Source organism: Rissa tridactyla, chromosome 1 (assembly GCF_028500815.1).
Source record: "Rissa tridactyla isolate bRisTri1 chromosome 1, bRisTri1.patW.cur.20221130, whole genome shotgun sequence".
Classification (NCBI taxonomy): Eukaryota; Metazoa; Chordata; class Aves; order Charadriiformes; family Laridae; genus Rissa; species Rissa tridactyla.
This window is the reverse complement of record NC_071466.1, coordinates 153,371,811-153,386,988: the sequence shown is the minus strand read 5'-3', so window position 1 is coordinate 153,386,988 and position 15,178 is coordinate 153,371,811. Positions and strand designations below refer to the sequence as shown.

General features: G+C 38.3%; 1 protein-coding gene across 1 annotated transcript in view; it reads left to right on the top strand.

Moving 5' to 3' along the window:
* Positions 1–15,178, top strand: part of CAPRIN2 (caprin family member 2) — a 36,586-nt gene that overhangs the window by 19,741 nt on the left and 1,667 nt on the right. Inside the window, exons 10-18 of the mRNA XM_054210926.1 lie at positions 1,939–2,070; positions 2,257–2,344; positions 3,063–3,118; positions 3,760–3,870; positions 6,315–6,467; positions 9,498–9,681; positions 12,409–12,594; positions 13,812–13,912; positions 14,754–14,820. Coding sequence (XP_054066901.1) covers positions 1,939–2,070; positions 2,257–2,344; positions 3,063–3,118; positions 3,760–3,870; positions 6,315–6,467; positions 9,498–9,681; positions 12,409–12,594; positions 13,812–13,912; positions 14,754–14,820 — 1,078 coding nt within the window. The remainder of the gene's footprint in view (positions 1–1,938; positions 2,071–2,256; positions 2,345–3,062; positions 3,119–3,759; positions 3,871–6,314; positions 6,468–9,497; positions 9,682–12,408; positions 12,595–13,811; positions 13,913–14,753; positions 14,821–15,178) is intronic.

The following is a 15,178-nucleotide window of genomic DNA, read 5'->3' as shown; positions in this document are numbered from 1 at the left end:
TTATGTAGCTAGTGGACAATAGCTTTGGACACTGCCAGACTTGACCTGGTTAGGTGACTTAAAGGTGAAAAGCTTCTGTTATCCATTTTCAAACATTTAGAACCAGTGTGGTTGTGTCTAAACTGTAGTGAGGAGGAAGAGGGTAATAGAAGCATTAGTCAGTTTGACCCATAATGGATTTACCATGACAGCAAGTGTTTTAAGATTGTCTGCTTGTGAAGGCTAATAAAGTGATGGACAGGAAGATTCATATTCCTAGTAAATTAATCTAAACTTGCTCAGATTTAACTTTATTCAACTGTATCTTTTGTCCTACAGTTAGATCCTTAATAGCTTTAGTTCCTGTTCATTTTTGGAAACAATACAGCAATAAAACTTGCGTAGTGAGTAGCTAAAGGTAGTGCTTGCGCATCAGAAATTCCAATTAAGATTGAGTAGTAAAAAGATGCACTCTTCTATATAGTAATAAATATATAAAATAAATATATAAATATAGTAATAGAATAAAGTAAAACTTCTTACAGCTCAACAAGTAGCTGTTGTGTGGGACACACAGATATTAGAAATGGAGTCCTCCAGACTTAATGTGTGTACATGGATTATGCTTTGTGAGGCTCACTAAACCCTGCGAGCTTCTTCCTTGTGCATGCTTTTGGAATCTCTGCAAATGCTAATGATAAGGTTCAGAGATAACTGTTGAAGAGTATTTTGGCTTCTTGTCCTAAAATTGGACAAAGAGCATTTCATCAATTTGTTTTGAATGTAGTGTGACAATTAAATGTCATGACACCTATACCCCTCTGCCATATCATCTTCTACTGTCTTCATATAAATACTCAGCTATGTTGCTATACAATATATTGAAGTAGTAACCTTCTATTAGAATGACAAATGTTTGTACTCTAGGAAAGTAAAGGCTTTCACATGTTTCTCTGTCTCAAAATTTGGGCCAGTTGAAATAATGCAACTACTTAATGTCTTCAGATCTGCCTCCCTCTAGCTGTGTAGACAAACATAAGAGCAGCAAAGCTTTAGAGAAGCACTAAAAATTATGGTTTAAAAATACTTATAACAAGCCTACTTTTTCCCCAAGTTGCTTTCAAAAGACATTAGACTATCTAGACAGTCTTAGTATTATTGTCACTCTGTAAATAGCAGGGCTTCTGCTGTTTAAATAGTTTACTATCATGAATTTTCTGATACCTTAGATCTGCCTATTCTCTGATAAACTATTTTCCTCTTTTAAAGTTAAGTGAGAAACCAGTTCAGGTGAACTCTAATGGACCATCTGAAACAACAAGGAGCAATAAGGCCCTGCAGAAGTCTTTAGCTACAAAGTTAGGCTCCCATGTGGGAGCACAGGTGTATTTTCCATGACAAACTTGAAAAGTTCAATGTAATACTTTCTGCAGGAGCTGGTGCGTTGAGAGTATCTGGCTTGTTATTGGAAGCACTTCGGTCTAATCCTGAGTAACCTACTTGCAATGTATCTCTCGGGTGCAGTTTCTTCAGAATGTCTGGAAATGACATCCTAAAAGATCTGTACTTCCTAGCATTGGCTCTACTGGGAGGAAGTATGTTTTAAATCTTGAGTGATGCAGCTTTGATTTTTAAGTTTGTTCTGCCCTTCAGCTTAAATATATGGGTTTCCTTAGATGGAGGTGCCTAATTTTGCACTAAATGCAGGCAACTTATTGTCTTCTGTACAGATGACTGTAAGAAACAGAATGAAACGAATTAATTTGGTGGCTTAACTAGTTGTGGCAACAGGATGCTGACTTTTTTAACAAAGTGAAATCTTGATTTAGGAAATACCAATAACAGCACAGAATTCTTTGGCCCTTGGTGTCTGACACCTATAGGTTTCTCTGGAAGTATGTTGGATAAGGCAGCGTGTTTGCTTCCAGTATTAGATTTAATATCTTTTCTCCTTATTAGGTGCCTAAACCTGTACATCAGCCAGCTGCAGAATTTTGCTCTACTTCAACTCTTCCAAAAGATCCAGTATTGAGAAGGGAAAAACTTCAGGATCTGATGACTCAGATTCAAGGGACTTACAACTTCATGCAAGTATGTTTCTCTGCTGTTGTAGCACAAAGCTCCAGTTCCTACTGGGTTAGGGGAAACAGTGCTGACAATGAATGTTTGCAATGAATGAATCTGTCTCTAGCTAACAGCAACTTGTCAATTGAGAATGTTTCATTTTTATCTAGAGTTTAATTTTTTTCTCTTAACCGATGATCGTTTTTCCAAAAGGAGTCCATTCTGGATTTTGATAAAGCTTCACCAAGTGCCATTGGTTCATCCCAACCACCTTCAGTTACTCCAGCAAGTAGTCCTGTAGGTAGGTAATACTGTAAGTGTAAATTGTATGTAAGATCTTGTAAACACTAACAAGGTCTGCTTGGGCTGTAGATCAGTAGGCCTGGTGAAGACACCTTGTCTAATTAAAGAATAGTAATGTCTGATTAAAAAAAATTGCAGCTTGAGCCACTCACCTGCTTATTTGTTGCTGGAGGTGGCTTAATTTGCTGCATCTGCCTGGAAATGGAATGCTTTGTATAATCACTGACTGGCATATGCACCTGAACCCAGCTGCAGAACTGACATGCTGCATCTGTGTAACAAATTTGTCTAGATGTATATAGACAAGTATATAAATGCATGAATGAGCTCAGGATAAAGAGCAATTATCTAGCTACACTTAAAAAAAAAAATTGAACTGTCTACAATGGTCCATGTTAAGAAACTGGGTGGCTCTTGGATTGTAAAACACAATTACCCAGTTTATTAAATACTTAATTGCTTTTTTATCTGGAAAGTAAGTATCTCTATAGTGATAGAAATATTTTTATAATTGAATACCTATCCTCTTTTACAAAAAACTGAAGTTTTCATTTGAGTGTAGCTTACTGATGCTAAGTCTATGTATTTGCAGTGCTCACTAAAAATAGCGTGCATCTTCATATAACAAGTTTTCAAAAAGTAGAAGTGCACACTGAAACTACATGTAGTGTTTGAATTTAAAAGTAAATGTTGCTTAACATATTCTTTTTTTACAGCTTCAAAAGAAAAGAAACTGCCAAGTCAGAGTGATTTTCTTCAACAGCCCCTTCAAGTAAGTTGAAGTTAGGACAGAAGAAGCAGAGCTGTAGCCAAAGAATGATGTAGAGGTTATTCACTGGAATAGACTTAGTACTTTAATTGTTTTTCTTGTTGTCTGTAGTTTTGTAATAAACTTCATATAACTTAGTAGCTTGCACACTTAAGATCACTCATGCTGACAAAGTTGGCTGCTCTTATGCCTAAAAAAGCAGCAACAAATGTTTGAAGTTTCTTGAAGTAAAACAGCATGTCGAAGACATGCTGAAATAGTTTGAATATTTAACCCACAGACTTGAGACATAGCTAATAGTTGTGTGCAGGAGAACATGCTGCTTCTTTCCTAGGCAGTGCATGTCTTCAACTTTGAGATCCTCACTCATGCTGAAGATACAGTGTCTCAAGCTTTGACAGCCATGGTTAAGTGAACCTTAAATTCACTTAACTGTGCTTGCATTGTCTTGCTACTTTGGTTTTTAAATGGGTTTCCTCACCACTAATGAGAATTCCTAAGAAACTTTGACTAACTGGTCAAAGCACTTCAGCTCCTGCCTTGTTCTGAGGTTTACTTGGAAATGCCCAGAGTGTGAGTTTCAGTGAAACCAAACATTTAAGATAAACTTTCAAAACCTTATCTCAGCTTTCTCTTCTTGCAAGGCTGCTTCATCATCCATGACACTGCATGGTTCAAATACTTCCCTAGCATCTGCTGATCAGACTCTTTCTGGCTCTGAAACTGAAGACTTGGTGACACCACAGGCACCACAGGTAATATACCCTGGAGTTCATTGGCGTTTAAAGATCTGTGCAATAGCCAGCCCTAACAGAAAGCTGTGGTGGGGCCTCTCCTGAATAACTGTACTTGATCAACATACAAGGACAGAATGCAAGTAACAACAATAGTATACCCTACATTCAGGAATACTTAAAGATGGTTGGAAAAGTCTTCCTAATACTGCATGAATGCAAAGTGAACAGCCTGCCCCTTGAAATGGGAAGGGTGTGGGATGAAAAATGCAGGCTAGAAAGTGTGGTGTGTATTCTTCTGGGAACATATGAGCAGCATAAATATTTGCTTTGGTTAGTGTAAAATACTTCCTCTAATGATAACATAGAGGATGCATAAATTGGGATGGATATTGTCATGAAATAGCAGACTTCTGTGTAAGCTGAAGACTGAGATGCGTTCTCTCAAGCACTAACTGAAGAAATACTGGGAATCCGAGTTCCTGATTTTTTTAGCCAAGACCTCAAACTTTCCTTCCTTAACTGTATTTATGTGCAGTTAGATGTTCAACTAGCATTCAGATATTATTTAGGGCTGGAAATAGTATTTCAATTTAGGCATATCACTGCTGTAAAGATCTCTTGCTAAGTGTTGCCATGTTCAGAAACACATGGGTCTTTCCTTTTGGATTCTCTAATACAATGTATGTAGATTATAATGCAGAAATGTTCATGCTTTTAAAATATGTTTTGCTGATGTACATGCTATCAGTATACTGTGCATGTAGTATTTACTCCTTAGTATACTACATAGTTGAATAGAAGTCTTGACAGGGATATTATAGTGTTTCTACCTCTTGAATCAGCAGTTTTGGCCTTGTTCTTGACACCTTCTCTCACTTCTACAGTTTCATAAGACTACTTGTGCTGCAAGGATTAAATAATTTTGCTGTTTAATATGCATCGAAGACTTGTGCTGTGCTATAACGTAGAACATGTGATTTGGTAGAATGTTCCAAGTTTTTTTGCAAACTTACTGTTTGGGATTAGGGTTGCTTGTGCTCAGCATGTCTAGTTCCTTAGGCTTGAAGTGTGGTGTCTTTCTTTTCCATTCCTACTTTTCATGGTAAGTAGTAGATAAGCTTTGTTTGGTCCCAGCACAACCAGGGAATACACTATGTGGTGACAGTGCACTCTCCTGCTATGCATGTGCAGTTCTGTCTGATGCACCTGTGATGGTATACATGGTCAGAATGGGACTGGTAGTCTTTAGCCCTAGGCTGTGTATCTAAGCATAAGCAACTCTTAAACTTAGCATTACAAGCGTGAGCTAATTGTAGCACATGCAGGTTTTGCAAAAGCAAACCAAAGTTTGGCTCTGAAGCCTTGTTCAACAGAGCTTACCAAAAGTTTAACATCAGACATGTGTCTCCATGTGTGTCACAGACTTCATTGCAAATAATAGACTGAAGCAATCTGCAATTCTTAAAAGTATCTGACTTTGCAGGGCTAGTTGTACAACCTGTTGTGTAAGAAGGGTAATCTAAGTCTGAATCTCTAAAGCATGAAGCTTTTGGTTAAGACAACTGTTTAGTACATTTACTTTGGACTTAATGTTTGTCATGGTCTTTCAAAATCCACTTGTTTCAACTTGTGCACTGGTATTTCATAGCTCTAGTAGAACTTTGTGCTTTCTGCAATACTGTTTGTAATAGCAGGCACATGTATGGCTTCTTCCAGGCATCAGCATCGCTTTCTCAAGAGACTGAGAAATATACTTCCCAGCCACTGTATCAGACAAGTTCACATATTTCTGAGCCACTGATACCTAAAAAGGTTGAAATTGCCCAGGTGAGCTATCATAAATACAGGTAAGGCAAATATATTGGTTGCTAAAATGCGTTTAGAGCATTACATTCCTTTTAACTACTGATTCCTATAAATATTGGTATTCTGAATCAATACTTCATTTTGCCATCTGCACAGATGAGATTTAATGCTGGTTAATACTTTGTCTGGACAACTCAGCATTGTTTCTAATCTGAAACATAATTGATTAAGTTGGGGGGAATCAGCCCCTCTAAACTTCCTAAGTTCCTTTGGAAAAGAGAAGTCACTTTTCATATCAGCCATAGTATAGTCTTCCAGTAAATGGAACAGAAGGTGTTCTGTGTTTCCTTAGTGATGGGGGAAAAATACCTAATGTCTCTTTATTGTGAAATTATTACAATGAGTGGTATGTATAGTAGCTCATAGGCACATTTCACTTAATCAGCAGAGACTGCAATAGAAGTACTGTTTGCTGAGAATGCACAGCAAGATTTGAAATTGTAAGCAAAAGCTATTTTGTAGCTCTACTATGTCCAAATGTCATCCTGTAGAAACTGCTGACTTCTGTCAGTCTAGGCTTTAGAACAAATTAACTGCTTCTGTTACTGCCTGAATAACTATCAAGTGACCTCTCATTACATCTGTTCTTCCCTCAGGCAACTATTCCCCTCACAAGTGAGCCACAGTCACCATTGCCTACTTCAAGCACCTCCATGTCGCCGGTACCACCAGCGCAGACCTTTCAGTCTCCTCCAGCAAGTAGCAGTTCTGTCACAATAACAGCAGCTCCCTTCCAGGCTATGCAGACTGTAAGTGTGCAACTTGAGGCCATAGAAGAATAGTTGACAATAATGCTAGTAACTTAGTTCTAATAGTGAGGAACTAGTTCCCCTTGATACAGCACAGAACTTGATAGATAACTTTGTTTTAATGTTTTAATGTTAAAACCTAGACAACTAGGTTTTAATGTTAAAAACCTAGATTAGAACTCTGCTTCTCCGATGCCTTCAGAACTTAAATCAGATAGTCTAAGAATAGACATCCTGGTTTTGCTCTGTATAGTCCCAAAATCTAATACTGGGATATTCTAGTAGTCACAAGGAACTAATAAGGAGAAGTCAGACCTGAAATCAACAGATTTATAGCTGTGCCAGAAGGTAAAGTTGATTGTACTTAAACTGTTCTTATGTGTAGATTTCACATAATGGACTGCAGAGGAGAGAGGGAATGCTGAAGTATATAGCTGTTAGGACTAAAAGCTTTCTGAAACACGAATGCATCTGCTTTTTAAAGTGTTTGCTTTAGTGTGGGGTAAAACTCAGTCCACTGGAATCCTGGAAAATGTGTCCTTGATAGACTGGTGTAGCTCATTATCCTATCTTGTTAACAAGCAGTTGATATAGATGTCTAGGAAATGGTCTACATACTGAGTGTTGTTTCTTGTAAATAGATACTATTTTTTCAGGCCATAAATCATTACTAATGTTCTGTAACATTACTAACACTGCTACTGTGTAGTAATCTGCATTGCAAGCTTAGAGGGACTCAGAGGGAAGGATCTTCATTTAGTTGTTAGTGTTTCCTTCCCTGTATTTGGGCTTATCTACTCCTCTGATAACTTTGTCAGAAGGTGCTAGAAACCTTCATTTAATGTTCTTGATCAAAAGCAAGCTTAGAAAGAGGTCATTTGAGATTCTATTTTAACAAATGTACAGTGCAGTTCCACAACTTGCTGGAGAGTCTGCATCTTGTGGTACTGAGACATATGTAGTAGGTTTTGGTGGAAGAAGGTAGCTAATAGCCTCTCAAAGCATAGGAATTAGTGACTAAAACATCTGTGACATCCTGGTGTAGTCTAGAGTAAATAATGACTCTTTCCTACTTGGTTTTCTGTATTTGTAGAAGAGGTTCAATTAGAACCTTCCTCAGAGGTACAGAAGTCTGATATACATTATAAATAAGGCAAGTGGTGGTAGGGAAGTGGTTCTTCCTAAGCCAGATCTATTTAAATTATGCTAAGTTGCTAGGTGGTGATTTTTCATGGAAGTGGAGAAATAGCAGCATGCTATGATCAAGGAATCCAGAGTCTTCCTGGGGACCTAGTCTATAAGATAAGCAATCTGTCATGATATAAACATGGAGTCTTAGTCTCAGTCATTCTGATTACATCTGAACCTAGTGTCTGTGTTCAGAGTCCTTTCGATCAAAATAGTATCACTGAAAGTTTGCTTGAACTAATGCTGTGGTGTTTTCTGAGATGTTAAATGTTCAAGATTTCTCTTGGGATTTTGGGATCAAACTGTCAAACACCTGGCATGAAATTGCTAGGATGTTAATTCCTCTTGTAGCAGTGGCAGTCTTTAACTTTGCAGTGCAGGATTTTCCTTCCTACACTACTTCGATTCTCATTGCAGCCAGGAAAGCAGCCATTGGATTTCGGTAGATAGCTGAGTCAGATGGTTTCTTGCCAAATAGTGATAGTACAGTGACAGTAATGGAAGCCTCTCATTACATGTCCTTAGAGATGTCTGAATGCCCTATTGCTGCTGTTGTGTGTATGGAAGCTTAAAGGCAGATTCTACCTGTAGCCAAAGTACTCTTATTAGAATTCCACCTGTAACCTTCACTGGTAGGAAAAAGTAGACCACTTGCTACAAATAGTCCAGGCTGTGGTTGTTGACAGCCTGACTGTAGAGCATCTTCAAATTTCTTTCAGAAAGAAGATTGCTTTGGATCTCTTTGACCACTTCATGTAGTAAATCAGAACTAGAATTTGTGTTATTTTATAATGGTTCAAGCTTTATACTCAATACTTCAGTACCATGAGGGGTTTCTGTGCTGGCTCCTGGTTAGAGGAAATACTTGGCTGCTTAACCCTGGAAAAAGTGTTCATTTCCCATTGTAATTAGAGGCTTCTGCAAATGACAAAACTGTCAAGCTGTGAAGCTGTTCCTTGCATCTAGCTGAAGTTAGTCTTGCCTCTGGTAGTCTTAAGACAGTTTATAGTCTTGGAAAACGGTTAGATACACCTCTATATTCAGTATCAGTACTGCTGACAACTCTTTATAAGGAATTTAGATCCTTTTACTCAAAATAGACTACTTTCCTATTTGATCTTGATACTAGTTATCACTTGACAGCATCAGTTCTGGTAATTTTGGGTTATTTGACTGTATTGCTTTATAGCAATGGAGTGACTGAACTTTGGTAGATTAGATTTAGCTAACAGTAATATCTGTGCACCACCGTACTGCCCAGGCTGTAATGTTAAAATTTGAATTACAGGACTCTGACTTAGGCTACATGTTTACTCTGAGGGAACTTAAAACAAGAATAGGAAAGTTGAGGCTCAATTTATCAAAGGGGTGAAGGTTGTCTAATATGGTATTTATCTGAGTGGACAGAGTTGCATCAGGTTCCAAGATGTGTATAAAGACCCAAATTCTTTCCAAACATGAATATCTCATCTCAGTGTAGGCTGTCCCAGCTTCAGGTCAAAAGCTGTAGGACAGGTATTCAATGAGTCAGTCCAACAGTTGACTTCCCGTAAAAGCAAAATAGCTTACTGTATGGTAGCTATTCTGTTGATCAAACATGGTAGCTATGATAAATCAAGTTATATTTCTTGGGTAGTAGCTACATAAATACAAGTAAACTCTAGAAGCTTACTGAGAAGGAAAAGGTTGGGTTGAAATACAGTGCTCTTGATTCTAAGAGACAGTAGGTGTTCTAGAAACTGATCTAGGTGTATGGATTTAAACCACAGTATAGCAGGATGATGGCATTAGGCAGAAACTTCAGCTGGTAGTGTTAAACACTTGTCTTGAAATATGTTGTAGGTATTTAAAGTGAATGCACCACTGCCTCCACGTAAAGACCAGGAAATTAAAGAGGATTCTTCATATTCAGCAGGATATAACCAGAGTTTCTCTACAGCAAGTACACAGACTCCTCCTCAATGCCAGTTGCAATCTTCTCATATTGCAGAACAAACCTCTCTTTCACAAGAATCTCTGTCTTCAGGTGAGAACTGTGCTTGTCTCTCTGTACTTCAAGTAGACTTTAAAGTTCTTCAGGTTATAGTAGTGTTTCAATTCCTTAACATGTGCTGTGAGTATATGCAGGTTCTTCTAACTCAGGGAAATTCTGAACCACTGTTATGTAGCACCTGTTAACATTAGGGTTACATCAATTCTAATCTAGTTGATGGTATGGTATGTGAACTTAATTTCAAAACTGCTAGCAGAATGGAAGGCTGTTTCAAAGTAGTTTCTGTACTAGTTGTGTGGACAGTGCCACCTACAGGCCTGAAAGATAATTTCCCACCTACTGGGAAACTCAAGTATGCGGTGATAGTTGTCAGTCAAAAAAGTGTTTGCTTGGAGTTGAAGCAGTGATGGAGTACTTCATTTGGAGCCATTAATTTGGTCTTTGGTAACAGACACTAGTGCTGTCTGTAGGTCTAGGAGCTGCAGAATGATAAATAGGATACTTGGGAGAAACTCTCAGTGCTGAGGGGGATTACCCAAAGTGATAAGTGTTTTGTGCTACTGGTACAAGACTAAAAATGTGTCATCTGAGAGCTGCTTAGGATTTAGAATTTTCTTGTTTTAAGAATGGGCTGTCATCTTTCCTTTGAATGTAAAGCTCACAATGTAATTATTGTAAAACATAGGGCTAAGCTTGACTGTACTATACTTGCCAAAATTTTCGTGTGTATATTACACCTTACTATATTAGTGGTAAGCATTCTAGATGTTACTGACAGGACAGGTCTGCCACTTCTACTTATCGCTCCAGATGTATGTTGTGATGTTGAAGTTCTAGCTTTCTGTAGCAGAGATCCATGTTGTTCCTAATTAGGCCCTAAATTTGTCACTTACTTGTTACCTAGGAAGGCTAGTTTCCTAACTAGGAGGCCTCAAAAACAGAAGTTACTGTAATTTAGTGTGGTATTGAGACTCAGCTGAGCTGCAGGAACTGTTCATGTGTGTGCTTTTAGCATGAAGCAGATGCAAGCTGATGACAGCCTACTCTGCAGCAAAAGATAATCCTCCTTTTACTTCTGTTTATATAGTGCTGACTTTATTAGCTGGTTGAGTCTGAGTGTCTGACCCGAAGAATACTAAACTTCTGATAAGCAGGGTCCTGAGCTACCTATTCAACACAAAACTGACCTGCTTGACATTCAGATACCGTACTCAGTAAATTTATATGGCTGACACTAAGAATTTGAAATGAGACTAGACCCTAAATTTGCCTGAAACAGGCTCTGGGGGAAAGGAAGCTGACAGCTAGGTATCTGGATTTATAAGACTGTATCTAAGTGACTGAAGGTCACTTACAATTGCTGGTTTTCTGCCAGAGGACTCTTCATAGGAATTATGGTAGAAATAGACTGATACTGTGTGAAGTGAGACACAAGAAGATTGAGCTTTAAAGAACAACATAAGTATAGCAGTCAGGAAACGATGTTTAGCTTGAATGCTTCTCATCATAGAGACTACAGGTGATCAACCTCCCATGCAGATTTTTGATGGAACATCATAATTTCTTGATTAATCTTGTGCAGTGGCTCTGCACAGACTTCAGAAAGGGATTCAGACTGTCACCCTGGATCAGTTTTAAGCTTTCTGGATTGATATAAAGCATGGTTGTGTGAAAACCCACTCATGCTTGCAAGGTCTGTATTTAAAACTAACCACACAACCACCCTGTGAGTGAAAAGCATTCTCGAATACGTGTTCCTTGGGGTTGAACTGCCTACTAACATGTGGTAGGAATGTCTGGTGAAGAGACTGAACCCAAATATCTAGCTTTCCACAGTTGTCTTATTGCTATCTAGATAAGATTGAGTTTGTCTCATTGTTTTAAAGGTTGTCAACACTGAGGTGACTTAGTTTATCAGAAAGACCACTGAGGTCTTGCTAGTAGAACAGTATTGGTTATAAGTGAAAAATATTAATTAGATGTTACTTGATTTTATTCTAGCTTGGTGTTGTGGTTTAACCCCAGTTGGCAACTAGGACCATGCAGTTGTTTACTATCCTGTGCTTCCCACTGTCCCTCCCCCCTCAAGTAGGTCAGGGAGAAAAAGGAGGGGAAAAACACTGTGGGTTGAGATAAAGACAGTCTAATAGTGCAGTAAAGGAAGAGAATGCAATTGCGCTCACCACCTGATGATCGATTGTGGATCCCTGTCCCCCTGGCCAACCCCAACTTGTAAACTAAGCATGGTATCTCCGGTATGGAATATTCTTTTGGCCAGCTTGTCCTGTCTGTGCTCCCTCTTAGCTTCTATGGGAAGCTGAAAATGTCCTTGACCAATATAAGCATTACTTAGTGACATCTAAAACAGTACGTGTTATGGACATTCTTCTTATGCTAAATCCAAAACACAGCAGCTACTAGGAAGAAAATTAGCTCCATTCCAGCTGAAACCAGGATACTCAGTTATTTTTTTGATGCTGCTAGCAAGCTTGTTCTGATGTAGGCAGCTGAATTTTGTTGAATGCCTTAGAGGCTTACACTGACAGCCTGGGCTGTCTACAGTATACTTTAACAAGCATTAAACTCTACAGAACAGAGGGGAGGATCCTCATTTATTTGCAGTAATGAAGGGGCACAAAACCAGGATATTCAGAGCAGCTTAATCAGTCTCTGAATTTACTAATGCTGCCCTTGCTTCTAGGTGTGGTAACTTACTACAGTTATAAAAGCTTTGAATTCATCTTTGCCTTCTGTTTTAAGCAGTGAATTATCAACCTGATGGAGCTGTTCCTGTTAGCAATGGTAGCCTTGCCTTTTATCCAGCACAGACTAATGTTATTCCCAGACCCCCTCAGCCTTACCTTAACAGTCGTGGGTCTGTCAGAGGATCTGCTAGAGGTGGAAGGTCACTGGCTAATTCATATCGTTCCCCTGGTGGGTACAAAGGTATGTATGTGTTTACTACCACCTCAAAAAATTTTAAAAAATCTAATGTAATAACACTAGAACATGATTTAACACAACATGTTATTACATTTAGGTTCTATATGTGGAACTTCTTAAAACAAGGCTACTTAAAAAGCAATGTGCAGAGAATTAGGTCTTCCTTTGTAGAATTTAAGCAAGTTCATTCTGAGTTATTTGTAGTCCCTGTACTTTGGGTGTCAGGTGAACTGGCAGAGAGATCTCATAGCCTTTTGAATTACGAAAGTAGAAACTTTCACTAATAGGTTATTAAATTACTTAATTGTATAGAGTGTTCTTGCTGTTTCATTTGCCCTTCTGAACTTTTTACCCCCTTCATTGTTTCTCTTGGCATCAGTCTTGCTAACATCCTGGGCAGGTGTCTTCTCTTCAGATGTCACTTGCAGTATTTGCCCAAAACAAGATACTCTTTGCTTAGCACTGCTGGCTTTTAATATTACCAGCAGAAACTGGGATTGGGGAGAGGCTCCCAGTAGTGGAGAGCCCTTCTGGATTAATAACAAATTGAAGGGTTTTAAGAGAAAGATTGCTTGGTTTCTCCAAATCAGTTGCTATTCTGCTGCTAGCTGAAGTACTATGATAAGTTTCAGCTGACTCTTGGCAGATACCAACTTAAGGTTGTTGATAGCTGTGGCCTATTCCGCTTTGAAGTGGAAGGACACTTAGTCTGTGATAGAAGTTGTTTCAGGTACTGGGCTGAGACTGCTCAATAACTTGTTGGAACGTGTACCAGAAAATAAGTTACCTAATTTTAACTTAACAGCAGTTAAGGATGTGGTTAGTGTAATAGCTAAAGATGCTAAATATTATAGTACTTAAATGTATAACAGGTATAGCTAAGCATCTGTAATAGCAAAAGAAAGCATGTCACAGTTCTGCTAAATCCCGTCTCTGGATGTAGCAAGTTTTTCAGCTGTTCTGTGAAGTCCTATTAATATCAAACAGGCCTGATATTAATACTTCTAAATGTGTAATTTTGTTCCATACATTGGGTAGTTCAGGCTAGCTAATGAAGTGCATTCTTTATAGGAGTAGTGAAGCTCTGAAATAAGGAATAGATGTGTAATTCATCACATAATATACATGATAACTGCCAAAAGGGAGCTCTAGTTGTATTCTGGACTTATACTTGTAATTCAAACAATGAATAATGCTGAATAATCAACCTTATTTGACAGGTTTTGATGCTTACAGAGGATCACCTTCAATAGCTAATGGCAACTATGGCCAGTTGCAGTTCCCTGGTAGAGATTATGCTGGAATGCCATATTCTCAGAGGGTAAGCATTGACTTCATTTCCATAGCCTTCTTGAGCACTGTACAGGAGAAGTCTTCTAGCACTGTAGCTTTTCATTGTCCTAACAGGTGCACCCTTTTTTTTTTTTCTGGAGTGGTAGACAGCAGTTGAAATAGGAAGTCAATTCAGACAGATAACATTTCTGTATGACAGGCTGATTTTAGTCTGAAGGGAATCTGCAAAATGCAAACAGATGGCAAAGATGATGTGGCATAATGAGTCCATTTTACTATAGATTTTTAAATTTAGTCCTCAGTGCCTCTGTAGTGTAAAAAAATGAATTCTTAAATGGATTACTCAATGTGGTTAGGCAAAAAAAAAACCAACCTAAAAAAACAGTGTAAGAAAGCAAAGGTTTCCTGGTAGAAGGAGGATCTTTAGCTTTGAAATGTAATATATGCCTCTGTACAGACTTCTAACAGACCTGGTATTTAAGGTAATGCTCAATAAACTTAACTGAATGTCTAAATCAGAAGATAACTTGCTAGAACTGGCATTGAAATAGCTCTTTAATTTCATACAAGCTATTGTAAAATTAAATTTTCCATAAATCAGGCTGTTTGTCTACATCTTAATTCTGAACTCCATCATTCTCTATTCTAGAAATTGAGTTAATTGTGCAAATGAAACAATATAACTGTATTTAGCCTGTTTGTTTTGAGATTCACTCATAACAATCTCAGAATTGTAGACTAGTTTGGGTTGGGAGGGACCTTAAAAGGTCACCTGGTCCATCCTCTTCTGCAATGTGTATGGACATCTTCAACTAAATTATGTTGCTCAGAGCCCTGTTCAACCTTACTAATACTTCTGTTCTTTTTAGGATGTTAATTACCAGCAGTGCTATAAACGAGGTGGGATAACTAGTGGTCCTCGAGCAAATTCAAGAGGTAAGGCTAACTTCGGGTTCCCAGACGTACACGTACGTGCTTGGGCGTAGCAGATGCTGGAGTGTTATTGTGAATAGTGAGAAAGTGTTCTCTCACTGGTCAAACAGATCAAGCTTGGTATAAATTAACTAAGAGAAAAGCTTAAGTACCGTTCTTAGCAGTCAGCATTGCATAGCAGTAGATCTAATTTCACCTTTCAATTTGGCGTCTTCACATATCAAAGTTCTGACATGATGGTACCTTACTGAAATTTCTTCACAAATAAACTGACCAGGAAATACTCACAGGTGGCTCCCATATTGCATTTGTCTTCATCCCTTAATTGTATGGTCTCACTTGATTCTGAGTGAGCTATCAG